Source organism: Athene noctua, chromosome 3, assembly GCF_965140245.1.
Source record: "Athene noctua chromosome 3, bAthNoc1.hap1.1, whole genome shotgun sequence".
NCBI classification, from domain to species: Eukaryota; Metazoa; Chordata; class Aves; order Strigiformes; family Strigidae; genus Athene; species Athene noctua.
Genome location: NC_134039.1, coordinates 11,537,982 through 11,556,592, shown reverse-complemented (window position 1 = coordinate 11,556,592; position 18,611 = coordinate 11,537,982). Strand labels below are relative to the sequence as shown.

The 18,611-nt window shown below is 40.1% G+C and overlaps 1 protein-coding gene across 1 annotated transcript; it reads left to right on the top strand.

Annotated features, from left to right (window-relative positions):
- The first annotated feature begins 664 nt into the window (after window positions 1-664).
- DRAM1 (DNA damage regulated autophagy modulator 1) lies at window positions 665-17,696 on the top strand. Its single transcript, XM_074901972.1, has 7 exons — window positions 665-816; window positions 5,242-5,309; window positions 6,682-6,824; window positions 12,540-12,717; window positions 13,786-13,844; window positions 15,270-15,362; window positions 17,539-17,696. Exons 1-7 carry the CDS (start codon window positions 686-688, stop codon window positions 17,581-17,583), a joined length of 717 nt encoding a protein of 238 aa, XP_074758073.1. The 5' UTR covers window positions 665-685; the 3' UTR covers window positions 17,584-17,696.
- Window positions 17,697-18,611: the final 915 nt, after the last annotated feature.

Sequence of the window (18,611 nt, the reverse complement as noted above, 5' to 3'; positions counted from 1 at the left end):
CACTGCGTCTCCCGTGCCGTGCCCCCCCCAGCAGCGGCTGCCCCCCAGCCCACCGGCCCCGCCGCCCTCTCGCCGGGCTCCGTTAACTTTTTTTCCTTTCCAAGGTAACAGCGAGCGCACAAGCCGCCGCCCCCCCCCTCCCCGCAGACCCCTCCGAGCGCTCCCCGGCGGCGCCGCCCGCCGCCGTGCCCCGGCCGGGGCGTCAGCGGCCCGCATGCGGAGCCGGTAGCCCCCAGCCCGCCCGCGGCCGGGACCGGGGCTGCGGGGGGGTCTTTCTGCCGTCGGGCAGACACCCTCCGGAGCCCTCCGAGGGGCCGCCACAGGTGAAAGGCGAGCAGCCCCCCCGCCGGCCCCCCCGGGGCACCCCGCCGGGCCGGCTGGGCCGTTGGCGGCGGCGGGAGGGGGCGGGCGCGGGCGCTGCCCCCCCGGGGGGAACGCTGAAGAGAAACGAAAGCAAAGGGAAGACTGCGGGCGGCGGGGGATCCCCGGGGCTCTCGGGGGTGCCAGCACCGCTGCCTGGCACATGTGGGGCGGGCGGGCGGGACCCGGCGGCGGTGGGGAGCGTGTGCGTGAGCGCGTCCCGCAAGTCCTCGGTCACGGGCCGTGACTTCAGGGCGCGTCCACGGAGCCCGGCCGGGCGCTCCCGCCGCCGCCGCCCATACCGCGGGCAGGGCCGCCGCCGGCGATGCGGTGCTGCATGCCCGGCGTGGCTTTCGTCCCCGCTTTGCTCGTCGGCTGGTCCTCGGCCGCCTTCATCATCTCCTACGTGATCGCCGTGCTGGAGGGGCACGTCAGGCCCCTCGTCCCCTACATCAGGTGAGGCGGCGGCGGCGGGGGGAGCGGCGGGGCTGCCGGCGGGCGCGGGGGGTGACGCCCGGGCTGTGAGGCGGCGGCTTAGCCGGGGGGGTTCTGAGAGGCCCCCCCCTCCCTCACCGCCGGCTCCGCGGGTCCTGCCCCCCGCGGCCGGGCCCCCCCGGCGCGGTTGTGGGGCTCCCCGGAGGAGGAGATGCAGAGGTGGCGCAGCCTGCACCCATCGCACCCCTGGGAGCCGCGGGACCCACCGCTGGTGGACGTGGCAGAAAGGACCCGAAACACTTTTCCGCTGGAGCCACAGGGTGCTGCGAGCCCGGTCCTAGCAAAACTTGAGGAGCAAGTGGTGGAAATGTAGTTTTGGTTGTTTCAGAACTGGGCCAAAGTGCACCAGGTGGTGACAGGACTCGAAGCCCTACAGTAGGCCCCCACAAACGCGCATTTTTTAGTTTTCAGCATAGGAACAAGGAGTGTAAAAGCCTCCCCGAGAGATAACTGGCATCTCTTTTCTATAACCTTAGTTATTTAAACGCCATTCTGTATAAATCATTGTTTATACATTGCTTACATTAACATTTAAATCTGAGCCGTGAAATTATTACTATTTAGCTCTTAATAGGTTAAAGGTAAGCCAGAAGTGTAAAAGCGGTCTCTGATACATAGAAGATCTACAAAAAACTCAAATGCGTCTTTCAAGATACACCTAGACCTAATTCCTTGAGAGACTTTAAGGACATGCATAATTTCAAAAGATTGCAAACCTGATTTATATGTACACATAAATTTGACTGAAAATTAGAGGCTGTCACCATAAGCAAGTGAGATGGTGCAAATGACACCACAGCCCACAAGAAGGTTGAGCATCATTCAAATTGAGCCAAAGAAAGTTGAGCTTCATCCTTACGTTACCAAAACTTTTTATCTGCCTCAATCTCTTGGAAAGCCTTGTTCTTGTATATGCAAAAATATCCTACTGCCTTAACAATTGTGGTTATGCTCATGCTCTTTCTTGATTACATACCCATTGCTTTAGGCTAAGAAACGGAATCATGGGATTAAGAGCGTGATTTAGTGTAACTTGCAGTGATAAAAAAGAAAGAGGAAGAATGTTGCAACAATTCAATTGTGCAGTATCTTAAAATGAACTATAAAAATTAAATAGAACTCGTATGGGGAAATTCCAGTTACGAGAAGAAAAATATCGACAATTTTTAGTTCAGCATTTTTGCAATTCTTACTTACATTTCTCAAGTACCCTGTGTATGCCTAGAGGTAACTTATGAATGTATTAGTTTACCACATAACAGCTGTCACAGTGAAAGACCACATCTAAATTTATCATTGAAACTCCTAATGTCTCATCAAGTAAACCTCAAAAATACATTTCTGCGTAGATAAAAATGAACTATGATTTTGTGTTTTCTAGCAGCTGAGGCCTAAAAGATGGTTAGGTTTTGCCCAAATTCGTTCTTTTGCTCATATTACACAAAATCCGAACTAACTGGTTGTGCTGGGGTGGCTGGTGGTATGAACTCTTAGTGAGAGTAAAGGGAATTTACCTTAAGGTATTTGCTGTCAGTTAATACTCTGGTCAATCTCCTGTAGGCAGAATATAATCTTCCTACTTTAAAAATTTGGGACTTTAGTTTGGAGACAAATAGTTTATGATGGCTATGAAGGAAATCTGATGATGATGAGTCTTTTGGCACTAAAATATTTATTCACTGACTTCTCTACCTTTTTGTCTTTACACTCTTCAGAAGACTGCTTGAAGACTGTTTAACTGTAGAATTCTACTACATGAGACAGTGACACAAATGCTGACATTTTCATACAGGTTTCCTCGTCTTTTCCTTGGTGGTTGTGCTCACCTATGCACCATTGCAAATAAGTGAGCTCATTATTTTTGTTTCATATGTGCCATTTGCTCTTTTCTTTTTCACAAAAAGAAAGTAACCATCACAAATACTTTTTTTTTCTTTTTTTCCAAAGCAGCAGACCAGAAGTAAAACAAAAATGTACCCTAAACCTTCATTTAGCTACAAGGATTTTTTAGTGGAAAATATGACATTAAGAAGATTGTGCCCTTAAAAGTCCAGTGCAATACTTTGTAAATACACTGTAGATATGATACAGTATTCTTGGTGTGAAATGAAAGCATACATCTGAGTTTACTGAGTTTAAAAATCGGCAATAGCAAAATTCACCTGTAAAGCTTTATCTTGAGAAAAGCTTTAATTAAAAAATGAATGGAGTTCAGTGCAATTTCAGGTTATTTGGATTGCTCTTACGATGTGAAGGGTTCCAAGAACTTCAAATGTCTTTCTTTGCATGTGCCAATTCCATTCTCTTCTCACCTAAAGTCCTTCAAAAGCTTTGAAGTGATTACAGTCCTGTACTTAGCATAGAGCAGTTTCTGATTTGCAAAATCCTTCAAAATTGTCACAAGTGGCCCTCTTTCTAAATGGAGTCCTTTGTTGTATTAATGAAAACACTCCAGAAACATGAGGAAAAGATGTGAAGTTCAAGGTGAAAAAATGGACTAAACGAAGCATGGATTAAGATGATTTTCAGAAGTGTCAAAAAAGAAAAAAGTTACTGTACTCTTCATCAATTCCACTATCAAAAAGAAACAAGACAATACAGAGTACAAGCTGGAACAAGTCTTCAGAAAGCATTACAAGAAAATACAGATGAATAGAGATTCTTAATGCCTGAGAAGTTGTAAAAACTTGTCTAAAAGCCTGGTCCAAGCTTCTGTTGTCTGAGAATTTGGAACCAGTCTAGTCAAAAGAAATACAAGATTTTTCTCTATTTTTCGAATCAGCTTTTCATAGAAAAGGATTCTCCCCTCACCCTAAACATCCTCCCATTCTTGATAAATCATCTTAGCAACTGATTACAGAAATGCTTCTGTAACATAGAAAGGGTTTGAGAGCAAATATTAATTAATAAATAATTGATAAATAAAAATTAAATCTTTTGATAGGATCATATTTTTCTGGCTTGAACTTAACAAAACCATCAAAATCTTTAAGAATAATTCCTTATATAGAGAGTGCTTTCTCTTTTGGGTGTTGAAAGCACAGGTATTCATTCTGAGCACCTATCGTTTTGTCTTTGCTCACTGGTAGGTTCAGATAGCAGTAAAACTAAAGCAGCCTCACTGTTGGAATGAAGACTATTCATCTTCTTGAATCACATTAAAAAAAAAAATCTCTGGCTAGTACCTACTTGTCACATCATACACCTGAGAGAAAGTTTTGTTCTCAGAATCATTGCTCAGTTTCCACTGAACTTTGACATTAGCTAAAGTCTTTGCATGTTTATGTTTCTGACAGTAGCGTTCCTTGGGTACCTCTGTTTACACACAGTTGTGCCTCTTGGTACTACTGAGTAACTGAAAACTCAGCTCACACCCAAATTGTGTAAATATTTATGAGCTGCATGTTTTTCATTGGCTTGACCAACAGAGCCTGATCAAATAGATATCAAGTGGTTGTACATTAGACATGAAAAAGCAGCATAAAAAGGTAATGGCATCATAGTATTCTTCTTTTGAAGAGCACTCACCTTGTATAAAAGAGCCCTGCTTCAGAGAACTTGAACCCACATACTCCCAGGAGTATGTCCTTCCTGGGAGCATGAGTAATTCTCTGGGGTGATTGTTCGCACCTATGTAGCGAAATGAGGGAAGACAATTCTATGATGAAGGAATTCAGTTTTCTATATAACATGTAGTTTCTTTATATGATATTTTTCTTATATATGTGTGTGTATAAATTCTGTAGATATTCTCACACTCATACTCCGTCTGTCTGTCCCAGTGAACTTCTAATTATCCCCTATAAGGGTGAATTGCTTCAGCAGAAGAGACTTGCAACACCTTGGGCCTAGAGTACTCTTACGCTGTATCTACATTAGTAAAGTAAACAGTGCCTAGGAACATTCTCGGGCATTGGAACGCAGTTGCTCTCCTGGGGTGAAGTCCTTTCAAAGAAATCAGAAAATTAAGCCAAATTCTCTCACATCTTAGGACACTGAGTGCCATTATATAAGTTTTACTCTATCACGGTGGTAATTTGGCAGATAAAACAAATGTAATTTCTAAAATGTCATTTATGGAATCATTTATGTCATTTCATGAGCAGAGTATTGCTCTGTCACATCTCTGCATATTGCATACAGAAAAGGAAGAAACAGCTCAAATAGTATGCTCTAAAACTACAATTTCTTTCTGAAGAGAAGATTCAGTACTACAAATGGAGCTTAAGTGTGCAGCAGACAACATTCCAATGTATATGTTTAAATGTCTTATGCATGTAGCAGCAGTTCATACAAGTTACATTTCTCTTGGGGTTTCATGTGTACATCTCATTTATGTTTCACGGATCTCAATTAATGTTTAATTTCTTTTTCCTCCTGCTTTAGTGACACTGGAACTAAACCTCCAGAGAGTGGTATCTTTGGTTTTATGATTAATATTTCAGCACTTTTAGGTATGTATAAGGTACTTGGTTTGAACACAGCAAAGAAATGAAAACTAGCAAAAGCTGTCTGCCTACACTGCAGTCCATACAGTCCATACAATAGTCTGCAAATACAGTACTCCGCAGTCAAATGATAGTATCAGAGAGATGGAAGTAATATCTAGAGAGTCGTGTCCTTAAGGTCAGTAATTGCAGGCTTAGAGGCACTCTGTCCCTTAAGAGCACCTCACCAGTGCAAAAGTAGCCAGTGCAGCTGGAAATGAAAAGTGGAAGAAAGATGACATAATTACTTTGCAAAAACTGTATCTTTAATGTAGGGAGACATTAGGTTCCAGGATGCTGCAGCAAAGGGAAGAACAATGTTGAAGCAACACCTGGTTTCCTCTGCAAGGTGCCTACTCCTCTACTAAATGTCTGCTGCCTTGAGTTAAGAATTTTGGCATTTTCTATTCACTTTTAGGGGGTTGAGGATCAAGAGCTGTGCACCTCTGTATACATGCAGTCCATGATGGCCTTCATGCAAAGTAAAAATCATGTATTTTACCTTTTCTGAGAGCCTCATTCAGTCACACTCTCTTGGTGTGTTTCATGTAACCTCATAGTGCCTGGACAGTTACCTGATTTATTTTTCCAACTGTGACTGGAAATTCTATCTGTGATTCCGATAGACTGAAACTGTATTCTGTGTTACTGAACTATGGAAATCAGTCTACAGCTTATTATATCCTGATAAATCATGATCTTCTAATTCAGTAGAGGTGTTTGTCAGGAGTGAACTGCATATTGGGGTCACAGAGGCTGGAATAAAATCTGTGTGTAGTGGTTTGGGGATGCTGTTGTACTAAAGAGCAGCCAGGATTGGACCAATAGCTTGAAAATGTTTTATGGATAAACAACTAGTTACATTTTTTCTGTTTACAGTCTACAAAAAATGTATTAACTCTTCAGGACATCCATTATAAGGAGATGTAGCTCTGGTACAAGACTGTGTATCAGAGAAGAATAAATTCTCCCACTTCCACCCTATAGGTGAGGGTTCACCTCCCTATAACATCTATTTCTAATGTAGAATGCCAGTGCCTCTGTGCCTAAAACACCCAGGAGAATGGGATTTAAATTAGTCCTTTTCTTGAAATTATGTGCAGTTATTTCTAGAGCATTAATGTGCGATGTTGAGACTAAGATAATGTTAAGACAGTTCTATCTGAATGTAATTCATCTGAAATTCACTAACTTCTTCATCCCGGTAGAGTTAAAGGCAGTATTATTCATAGTGTTATGCTTATAATTTTATTCTGTATGCTAATGTGTTACAGGACAAGGTGTTAAAGTTTAAGCAATACATGATCATTCAACAAAATATGTGCTTTTTGTTTTTCAGGTGTAATTACAATGTACATCAGATATTTATTAATAGAAAAGCAAAATGAGTCATCACACTTTGTTAGGTCTTCGTGCAACATGTTTTCATTGTGTATTGGATTGATGGGCTGTATTGGAATGGGCATAGTTGCAACTTTTCAGGTATGACTATAAATTTTATATCATCAGTGAAACTAAATTTGTTTTACCAGTTCAAAAATCAAATAGATAAGAGTGGTTAACATCATCCCAGTGTGGATACTTGGCAAATGGAGTAAGAATGTCTTTCTTCCTACCTTATTTCAGTAGCTTTAACAGTACAGATAGATTTACTTTCTCCCTATGTACTAGATTTTTTGCTTGTATAGTTAGATCAGTAAGGGGTTTTGTCTGTGCTTGTCTTGTAACATGTCTATACTAGAAAACAACTTAATATAGATGCTTTTGCAGTAAAAATTTTACTATTAAAATCTTGCTGCAAAAAAACTTTGCTATTTGCAGTTTAGTCTGCTTACAGTCAGGTAGGGCAGAATAAGTCAGACTAACAAAAACACCTGTATTTTTACCTGAAGGCACACACACTAGTAGCATTTTCTACACAACAAACTTATCTGACAGGTTAAGACATTGAGCACAATATTAGCCCATTGTTTTGAGTCTGTAGGTGATGGCATAAAAACAAGTTAAGTCTTTTGAGAGACATGTAGAATTACCACTTAACTTTTCCAGAACAGATAAGACATCTCATTTTTAATCAAAGAAGTCCAGCCCTCAGTGTCTGAAAGAAAATTCAATAAAGGGGAAAAATATTGAAACAGACTATTCTTTTCATCTTTTCTAGTTGGGAAGCGTGTAATAGGGTAGATTCCTACGTAAAGAAGTATTAGGAGAATTGCACTGAAAACTTCAGCTGAGAATCAAGTCAAGTTTAATTGGCAGGTAGTTTGAGATATTGCCTTTAAATCTGTAAAAACAGATGAATGATTTCTTTTAAGGAATGTTCTACCTTGGGGAACATTTTGGTAAATACTGTTGTGCTCAGTGTAGTGACCTAACAACATACAGAGAAATTGAAAATAAAGATTGTCAGGGCTTTAGCAGCTAATGCAATTCTGCATGTGACTGACATGGTATTTTTAGACAAAAACCTCTGCCTTAGACTGGTATCTCCAGACAGTGTGTGTGGACTGCAAACACTACAGGCACTGCAGTCTGTTCTAAGCATGCTATTCTACTTTTAAATATCTGTACTCTTATTGATTAGATATAATGAGGCACCAAAAAAAAGTTAGATGATTGGGAACAGTGTTGCTTGACTGAAATAGAAAAACCTCAGCTTCAGTACAGAAAAGACAAATCAGGAATGCAAAATAACTTGGGAGAGTTCGATCCTAAAGCTTCCAAAGGGGCCCCGTGGCAGTTATAACAATGGTTCTTATCTAATCTCTATTGTCTCTCATTGCCAGTTCGTAAACTCCTTCCTTACCTAATTTCTCTTTCCTCTGCTTTGACCTTGCTTTCAATGTAGGGTTCAGAACAAAGTAAGGATCTAAACTAGCTAACGATCTGATCTAGCAGATTTTGGAGCATATTTATTTGCCCAGGAATATGGAAATGATGGCTTGCAAGTCTTTGGTCTTTTAAGTGTATAGCATACAACTAGTGAACAGTACACTCTTATCCCCATTTACCAGTAGAAAAACAGACATGAAGAGGGTATGAGACTTGCTCAAGGTCAGGTGATTGTTTCAGGTCAAGAGACCAAAGCAAAGCTAGATTTAGAAGTTACTTGTTTAGCATTCAGTCTCGTCCATCTAATCAGTGGGTAATGCAGAAAATTCACATTCATATGCTGTACCTGTTCAGCCTGGAGAAGAGAAGGCTCTGGCGACACCTTGTAGCGGCCTTCCAGTACTTAAAGAGGGCTACAGGAAAGCTGGGGAGGGACTCTTGATCAGGGAGTGTAGGGATAGGATGAGGGGTGACAGTTTTAAACTGAAAGAGGATAGATTTAGGTAAGATATTAGGAAGAAATTCTCTATTGTGAGGGTGGTTAGACACTGGCACAAGTTACCCAGAGCAGCTGTGGCTGCCCCTTCCCTGGAAGGGTTCAAGGCTTTGGGCAACCTGGGCTAGTGGGCAGGGGGCATGGAACCATGGCAGGGGGGTTGGAACTGCATGATCTTTAAAGGTCCCTTCTAGCCCAAACCATTCTATGATTCCACCTGGTTGTTTCCTAACACTTACTTTTCCCCAGCAGGTGAGCTAACACCATACCTGACTACTCTAGTAGAGCTGATTGACACTACTGGGCATCAGTTCATTTTCTCTTTCCCTGAAGCAAAAATAGGTATTTTGTTAAAAAGGCTTCAGTGTGAAATTATACTGGAAATATTTAAGGTTTGCTTTTATTTAGTCAAATCCAGTGGCACTTGTGGTGAGTCTTTTATGTAGCATAATTAGTTGTAAAGAAATTTTATTTCACCCTTTTTGCTTCAAGATAAGATTTGGTAGGAAGCATGGGGTTTTAATCGTCTTGGTCTCTGAACACTTAGCAAAAGTGAGGAATGAGGTGGGAGAAAACTCTAGGAGTGTGTCCTCTAAAAGCAAAAGAGTTTCTGAGAAAACAAGTAATGGTTCTGAATAAGGTGTTTGTTCTCTGTTTTGAGTAACACAAAACTTTAAATGCAGAACTTGAAAGACAGCGGAAGGTTATTTTTAAGAATATAATTGAATATGGAAGGAAAAATCCCATAGCCCTTAATGAATAACGCAAAGTGAAAACCCAGGTCATAGCAGGTCTGGTTTTGCCTGTTAGATGTTACACATGGTTAAAGAGAGATCTTCCTGTCTTTGACTAGAAAGCTTAGGAGGCTTACCATAGCAGATGGAGCAACGTTTCCCAGGTTCTGTAGGGGCTGAGTGTGACGGGTTTTTTAAGGAGGCTGTGGCAGTTTGATCAGAGCAATCATGAGAGCCATGTTAGCAATATGGTGTATGGGGCTAAATGCAAAAACCAAGTTATGCTTGCTTAGTGCTTTCCATACCAAATCCTGTTATTCTTATATGGAAGGCAAAAAGTGGGACAGAGGAGAAGAAAATGTAAATACAGATGAAATGCCACTTGTTGATCACCTGTGTGAGGAACATGCTTTAAAATCTGACAGAACTTTATATGTCATAGAGATATAGAATGGAATGAGTAGAAAGAAAAGCACAGGGAAAAAGAATTTAAAAGAACATGTGAACATAGTCACCTTTCCAAGACAAAGAAAACAATGGTCTTCAGGCAGGAAAGTTGTTAAAATACATAATGAAAGATATAGATGTGTTTTCATGAATCACTAAACCAGTACTGTAGTAGGTCAGATCATAGCACATGTTTTGCTGTGCTTTGGTGGCAGAAAGGAGCTTTAAAGCCAACTTACCTGTCTGATATTGGATTCCAAAGTGGCATAACTTTGTATTTATAATTTTTTTAAACATTTAGAATGCAATAATTTATCTGAAATCTCAATCCATTTTGTTACTGGATATTCTACTTGTTTGTGTTTTAAAGGAGATAATCTTCCATAGGTAGAGTATTACAAAAATACAGGCCACATATAGTGATACTGGAATTTTATACACACTTTCACCTGTTGTGGAACTTGAATAAAGGTGGCTGATGATGTGGGGAAGAGTAAGAGGGCTGAATAATCCAAGAGACTGACAGTGTAAGACCTTCAATATCAAGAGTGTATTTTAGGTAGCTTTTTTAAAAAAAATTTTTTTAATATACATATATAACTAATTTTCTGCTGACTTATTTTCTGGACCCTTGTGGCTGGCCATTGGAGGGTGGGGGATGGAGCTATAGCAGTCATTATTTAGAACAGCTCTCATGAAACCTTACCATTCATTAGAGTATGGCCACACAAATGCAGATTATACTTCCAACAAAAGGATGAAAACCTTTGGAAGTGTAAAAGGAAAAAGGAGGTACAGAAACCTCTTAAGAAAAATGCAAGCCAATTCCCATTTGTGGAAACATTAAGTGGTAATAGACTAGCTACTGAACAGCACTAAAATCTATGGGACCTGATGAATCTGGTCTATGGGACCAGATGGGATACACCCGAGGGTGCTGAAGGAGCTGGCTGGGGTGCTCGCCAGGCCACTGTCTATCATTTACCAGCAGTCCTGGCTGACCAGGGAGGTCCCAACAGATTGGAAATTGGCCGATGTGACATCCATCTATAATAAGGGTCGGAAGAATTATCTGGGAAATTACAGGCCTGTCAGCTTGACTTCGGTGCCTGGGAAGCTGATGGAGCAGCTCATCCTGAATACCATCATTCAACACATGAGGGACAACCAGATGCTCAGGCCCAGTCAGCGTGGGTTTATGAAAGGCAGGTCCTGCTTGACAAACCTGATCTCCTTCTATGACAGGGTGACCTGCTTATTGGATGAGGGAAAGGCTGTGGATGTAGTTTACCTTGACTTTAGCAAGGCTTTTGACACCGTTTCCCACAGCATTCTCCTGGCAAAAATGACTGCTCGAGGTCTGGACAATCGCACACTTCGCTGGGTAAAAAACTGGCTGGATGACCGGGCCCAGAGAGTTGTGGTGAACAGAGTTAAATCTGGTTAGCGGCCGGCCACGAGTGGTGTCCTCCAGGGCTTGGTTTTGGGGCCACTCCTGTTTAACATCTTTATTGATGATCTAGACGAGGGGATCGAGTGCACCCTCAGTCAGTTTGCAGATGACACCAAGTTGGGTGGGAGTGTTGATCTGCTCGAGGGTAGGGAGGCTCTGCAGAGAGACCTGGACAGGCTGGAGCCATGGGCTGAGCCCAACTGGAGGAGTTTCAATAAGGCCAAATGCCAGGGGCTGCCCTTGGGCCAAAACAACCCCCAGCAGCGCTACAGGCTTGGGGAGGAGTGGCTGGAGAGCTGCCAGTCAGAGAGGGACCTGGGGGGGTTGATTGACAGCCAGCTGAACAGGAGCCAGCAGTGTGCCCAGGTGGCCAAGAAGGCCAATGGCATCCTGGCTTGTGTCAGCAATAGCGTGGCCAGCAGGGACAGGGAAGGGATCTCACCCCTGTACTTGGCACCGGTGAGGCTGCACCTCGATTCCTGTGTTCAGTTTTGGGCCCCTCACTACAAAAAGGACATTGAATGACTCGAGCGTGTCCAGAGAAGGGCAACGGAGCTGGTGCAGGGTCTGAAGCACAGGTCTGCTGGGGAGTGGCTGAGGGAACAGGGGGTGTTTAGTCTGGAGAAGAGGAGGCTGAGGGGAGACCTCATCACCCTCTACAACTACCTGAAAGGAGGGTGCAGAGAGCTGGGGATGAGTCTCTTTAGCCTAGTAGAAAGCAACAGGACAAGAGGGAATGGCCTCAAGTTGCGCCAGGGAAAGTTCAGGCTAGATATTAGGAAGCATTTCTTTCCAGAAGGGGTTGTTAGGTGTTGGAATGGGCTGCCCAGGGAGGTGGTGGAGTCCCCATCCCTGGAGGTGTTCAAGAGTAGGGTCGATTTAGAGCTTAAGGATATGCTGTAGGTGGGAACTGTGCTAGGTGAGAGGTTGGACTAGATGATCTCCAGGGTCCTTTCCAACCTAGATGATTCTGTGATTCTAAAATTAGTCTACGCTTTTATGTGAACATGGGGAAGGATTTTGACCTGGTGGCTTTGGACATGGTTAGTTTGCCTCTCTGAGCTACTCTTTCTCAATTTTCTCTCATCTTCCCTATGTAGACTGTTGGAAGAAGGGACTGCTTCCCACTGCTTGTACCTGCCCAGCATAATGTGGCTACCATTTTCTCGGGGCTCATTGATTCCTACCACTGTTCAAATAGTAGCAGCTAACCTTTGTGCTGATTCTCTTTCCAGGAGCTGTCTGTTCCCAGTGTCCATGACATAGGAGCTTTGGTGGCATTTGGATCGGGTGTTGTATACATTACACTTCAGTCTATAATCTCTTACAAGTCCTGTCCACAATGGAACACTTACTTTGTGTGTCACATAAGGATGGCCATATCTGTAATATCATGCATTGCTTTCATTCCAAGTATCCTTTGTGGTATATCCCACGGTTTTCCCTTTATGCATTCACTATTTCCTTTTAAAGTTAAACCATCGCTGATAAAGGATGAAAATAAGGTTACAATCTTTGCTTAGAGATCTCTAATATTTCTGCTGTAATAATGCATATAGCATTTAATAGCATAAAGATGAGTTTCAGGGTCTTCTAAAAAGCTGTATCTCTTTTTTCAGCAGTATATTTAAATCTAATGCCCCAGTGCTCTTTATAAGATCATACAGTACTAAAGCTAGAGCAACTTTCCAACCTTCTTCATTTGAAGGAAGGTATGGAAAAAGGCCTCCAAAAGGCAAGCAACTGCTTCTTAAAATGAACCTAACACACGGACATATAAAATACAGTTGGCATACACAAGATTTCCTTCAAGCCTAAGCAGATGCTTTTGATCATGTTGGTTGGTTCTTGGCTTCATTAGACACCTCCCCTAGAGACACACTCAACATATTTACTGGCTTTTCCCACAGCCTGCTGAAATTAGAGTCATCCTGTTGATTTTGTCTTTAGGTGATCTGCCATTGTTGAAAAGTGGTTGCAGTAGATGATCACATCAGCCAGCCAGCTACAGTGTGCTTTTGGTTTCAGCAGCTGTGAAAGGGCTTTCAAAGAGGGCCCCAGCCCTGAGAGAAAGTTGTACAAATGTGTGAAGGCATCTATTGTGGGCCAGTGGAAACCAGCACGGTTCCCCTTCCACCAAAGCAGGACTCTACTCCCACAGTTCTCAATCATGAATGTGATCTAAGTTTTGGAATGTCTCCCTTTATCCTCTGTACTTTGGAAGACCCCAAAGAAAACTTTATTTGTGCAGAAATCTGTTTTAATTGCTGCTATCAGTGACCTTTCAATAATGCATTTCATTTACTTGTCTTCTTAATACTTTGATTTGATATTCTGGTTGTTTGGGATCTCCTGTGTTACAGAAGGGAGAGATGCTTTTTGTAAGCAGACATTTTCATTATTACTCAGTAAACTTTTATAGTTTTTTTCACTATTAATCACTAAACTTTTATAGTTTCCTTTACACTGTATTTTTCCCAGTGATTGTGTTTGCCTCACAAATTTCCATGACAAAAATTGATTGGAGTCCAGGTGAAAAGGTAAAATCTCATTAGGTGGCCAACCTACCCTGTATCATATTGTTTGGTTACGCTGTTATGTTTATCTAAAAGTGTACAGGTTTACAAACACTTCAGAGACTTTAAATAGTACATTGCCATGAACAGATTTGTGAAATATCACTGCTTTGTGCAATGCTGGTTTCTAGTCATTTTTTCATTAGAAAACTCTATGTGGCTTGGGTAAGAAAACTTGTCACAGATGGGTCACTCTTCTGGCAGTTAGACTTCCATTTTATCGAAGCATTTGAAACTTGAAATTTGAAACCCATAGAACAAATTAAAAAAAAAAAAAACAAACAAAAAAAAAACAACAAAAAGCCCACAAAAAACAAAAGAGAAGATATTCTGGAAGTGAATTGTTCTACTTCCTTTTATAGTCACATTTCTTGAAAATGAATTTCATACGTGAAACAGAAGTGGACCAATTGATTCTGAAGTTTTTGAGGTTTTTTACAACATTGGTTTTCTCAGCTTTTTCACCATTCTTCATTAAATATCTTTACTATTGTGACAAACGCTGGGGCTCTGATCTGAAGGATACTAAAGTCAACTTTAACTGATTTCAGTGTTCTCAGGATTATAACTCTAAAACGTAAGTTTTCTTTTTTGACAAACTTTGCCACTGCAGGTATTCAAAATACAGGTTAAATAATGCAGAGAATGTATCCTGCTTTAAGAGTTTAGTAAAAGCAAACTTGGCAAATGTACTTCAACCAAACAGTGGCAAGGCAGCGGTGAGATAAAATCTTCACAAGTTAGATAACCTTAGCGATATCTACCTCTTGAGGTTTTTGGGTTTTTTTTGGTTTGGTTTTTTTTTTTTTTTTACTTGAGAAATAGTTTTTACTGAAACAGATGGTGTATTTGTTGAAAGTGTGTCAAGAAATACTTTATATTCTGTTTGCGTCATATTACATAGGTTTTCTATGATGGTCTACTCAAAACCAAAGGTCTTGTCAGGAACTGTCATACAAGAGTAGCCCTCCACTTTAAAATGACATGAGCATTTACTGTAAGGAATAGTACTACTGAACTCAGGGGCTCTGAGTAAAAGTTTCGAATATGGGACTTTGGTATCCTTCACATAAGAAATAAATTTTTTCAGGTGCAAATTATATTCAATCTATGTTTTGATTTTATGCTAATTGTAGTTTTCTTGTACTGTTTTTTATGTTGGTGCACAAGACATGTTCCTTAATGGAACATACACAACCTTGATAAATATACTTACTATTCTGTAAAAACTAAATCTGAGTTGACTTTTTTACCAGAGGGTATTTAGATCATGAGGTTTAAGTCTTAGAATATTTGTTGAATCTACAGAAGGAAATGTCTATTTTTATAGCATTCCACAGTTGTTTAGCTCTTTTGGCTGAAAATTTATTTTATGTCTCATTTCATCAGGATTATACTTATCATTTTATGAGTGCGATCTGTGAATGGACGGTGGCCTTTGGTTTTATCTTCTTCTTTTTAACATTCATTAGAGATTTTCAGGTTGGTACCTACATATTTTACCAGTGACTAAGAGGTGCTATGAATTGTATAACAACAAATGCAATAGAAAATTACCATTCTTTATTTCAGCTAGATATACCAAAGCTGTACAGAAACAAATTTTATCAGTCACAGAACTGATTTCTGTCTATCTGATAAACATTTTTCTCCTGGGTTTTAAAACATAAAAATTAGTTTTATAAATAAGTTTAATAGTTCAACAGGTGTCTGGTGTTGAAAATTATTCAGTAAATTAATATCTTCTACTTATTTAACAATCTTTTTTTTAGAAGGAGACCCTCTAAAAGTGACATAATACCAAAATAAATGATGCAACTAAAACTACATTTCTTTCTATCTGAGGGATTTTTATATAATAATCCAGTCCATTTCAACGATAGATATTTCCTTCCTTTTTAAAAATTACACATATTGATATACATCACGTGAAGAATATCAGGTGCTTTTTGAAAAGTACTGACATGAAAACTTTCTGGTTTGTGTAGCTGCATCTGGTGGTGTATCAAGCCTGGCTTTAAGAAAGAGAAAATAATTAATTTGTTAAAAAGAAAACACTTTTATATGATTTGTGACAAGCATGCCTTGAACTTACTTTCCCAAGCTTTGACTCACCAACTCTTGTTGTTTACACAGCATGTTCTAGCTGAAGTGTTTCACTGAGTTTTTGTTTAGTACAGGGATACGAAATGCTGAAAATACCAATGTGTGAGGCTTAACTTTGGTAAAAGAACTTGTAAAAAAAACCCAAAACCCATTGCTCATGGCAAGTGTCTTGTGAAGATTTGAGGACAAAACCTCCTGGATATTATTCTCAGACTTCTGTATGTTCGTTTTCTCCATAAAGTCGTTGGATCTGTGCAATACTGGAGTAGAGAGCTTAAGGTAGAAAGGACTGAGAACTGCTGCTTTATACTATAATTACAAAGATGAACTAATGCAGTTGTGATCACTGTAGATGTCACACCCCATAAGTAGGTCTTTCATATATACCACTGCCTCACATAAGTCCCAGAAAGTTGAAAACTAGATCCAAGCAGTTGCATAACTGTAGGACTAATAACCAAGATCTCACGTGTGTGAACCAATTGGTGGTGTGCTAAACTGCTGGAAACCATATCCAGACTTTCTGGAGGTGGGAAAGGAGGAAAAATAATGAGAACCCTGTAAGTCCTTTGGCATTAGACCAAAGTTTGACAACAGATCGTGTTAAACTTTGTAATTCATTTACTTGCTTCTTCACTTATGTGCTTGCTCCGCCTGGAAGTGATTAATACTTATATATATCTGTACATAACTTTCATAAGCAAATACAGTAATTTTCCGCTAAGGATTCAGAGTTAACATATATTTTGCTAATCAATAGCAAACATTTCTACACCTTTTTACTTTTGACCGATAGTACAGAATAGAGCATGGCTGTAGGACTTCCCCTCTTTTTTTAAAAAAAGCGCTAGGTTCTGCAGAACAAAATGCTTTTTAAAAAAAAGTAATTGTTCAGAATTACACAATGCATTATCTTAAAGGCATATCGTTGCCTTCTAAAACTGAAAAAATATTGAAGTACCATTCAGAAATGCATGCATCATCAAATTTACCATTTTGGGGGTGGAGGTATTTATTGCCAGTCCATCACTCTCTGATATGATGGTATCTGTTTCATCAGAACTCAGACTCTTCTCTTGGAAACACGTATTTGCAGACAATGCTGTAGCCCTCAGAGTAGCCAAATTAGTTGATCAGTCTGCTTCAGATCCCAGATCCAGAAGTGTTCAACACTGAAAATTTAACTATATAAAAATATTGTGAATGTAATAAATAAGAGAAAGTGGTGGAATTAAACTAAATAAAATGCAGACATTTTAAATTACAGGCTATAAAATAGCAAGAAATCCAATGTTAGTGTTTGACAAGAAAGATTTCTTAGATTCTATAATCTTTTTGTCCTAACCAGTGTTCATAGAAAGCCAAACTATTAATCCTGAAAAAAATGACCACCAGACTCCAAGAAAAATAAGCTGCCTTTTTTAAAAAAAAAATTCACAGTATGTATTTCACTGAAATGCATTTTTTGGTTTGTTTTACCTCCTTGTACTTTATATCACAGAACTGTAAAATTAATTTCTCTTAAGATGATCTTGTTTTATTTTTCTTTTAGAGAGTTTCTTTAAGGATATCAACAGAAATACATGAAGACTCCTGATAGTGGAAAAAAATATATTTGAATATTCTAGGTTTCTTTTTACTTAGAAAATGTTACAGAGGGACAAGGATTTATAAAGTTGTATAAAGAACTGATGCCATTAACACCACAACATCTGTAACAGCATCCACTAAAACATTTTAAAAACTCACAGCAATGTTACTGCTACCTTTTTTCAATATTTTGTATTTTTTGTACTGTTTGATATATTAAAAATACTGTAATAGAAGCAATCTGTAGAAGCACTTGAAAGTCATCCAAAGACTTTTGATCTCCTCAGCTCTTGCCTTTTGCACATATCCGTACTTTTTCATTTGTTATAGTCTCATTAATAACATTAGTTTTAAACTTGAGAAAGTACATTTTGCAAATAGTTAGGAAACACTAAGGCCAAATTCCTACTCTGATAAGTTGCAAGGACTGTGGAGGAAGGTGTGAGCAGAAAGGGGCATCTTTGTTTCAAGACTAGAAATTTGCAGTTAGTAGATGGCAATGCTGTGCTACATGTTTCTGATACTGGACACTGTATAAACATACAAATCCTAGGAGAAGTTTAGACTATATTTCTTGAAGAATGTTTTCTAATCAACACGGCAATGCATGTTGTAAAAGTCTACCCTCTTTTCCCCTTTATGCACTGCTAGCCATAGGAATCTTGAAGTGGGAATAGAAAGTAAATTTACATTTTTGCACGATCTGCTAAAGGGGAATCTTACTGCTATTTGGTTAATACAAAGCAGAAGTTTTCCAGCCTGCGTTTTAACCTGCAATGATGGAATGAAGAGGGCTTCCAAAATGTCATTGGGAGTGAATGGAAAACAAGAAGAGGCACCAGTAGTTTTCAGGTGTTCAGTTATATGTGTATGAGAAATATATATATATATATATATAAAACTGAAGGAAAAAAAAAATCCTGGAGAGCTTCTGTAGTGAAGATACGGCATATTTGCTGCTATAAAGTTATTTCTGTAATGAAAAACTTGGAACTAACTGAGAAGTCAGATGCTACAAGTGTCTGGAGGCAAAAG

Bases quoted from the DNA above. Each gene is read 5' to 3' on its own strand.
- DRAM1 (XM_074901972.1), top strand. From the start codon at position 686: ATGCGGTGCTGCATGCCCGGCGTGGCTTTCGTCCCCGCTTTGCTCGTC. The intron at 817-5,241 runs GTGAGGCGGCGG...CTCCTGCTTTAG, and splicing joins CCCCTCGTCCCCTACATCAG to TGACACTGGAACTAAACCTC. The intron at 12,718-13,785 runs GTATCCTTTGTG...TATTTTTCCCAG, and splicing joins ATGCATTGCTTTCATTCCAA to TGATTGTGTTTGCCTCACAA.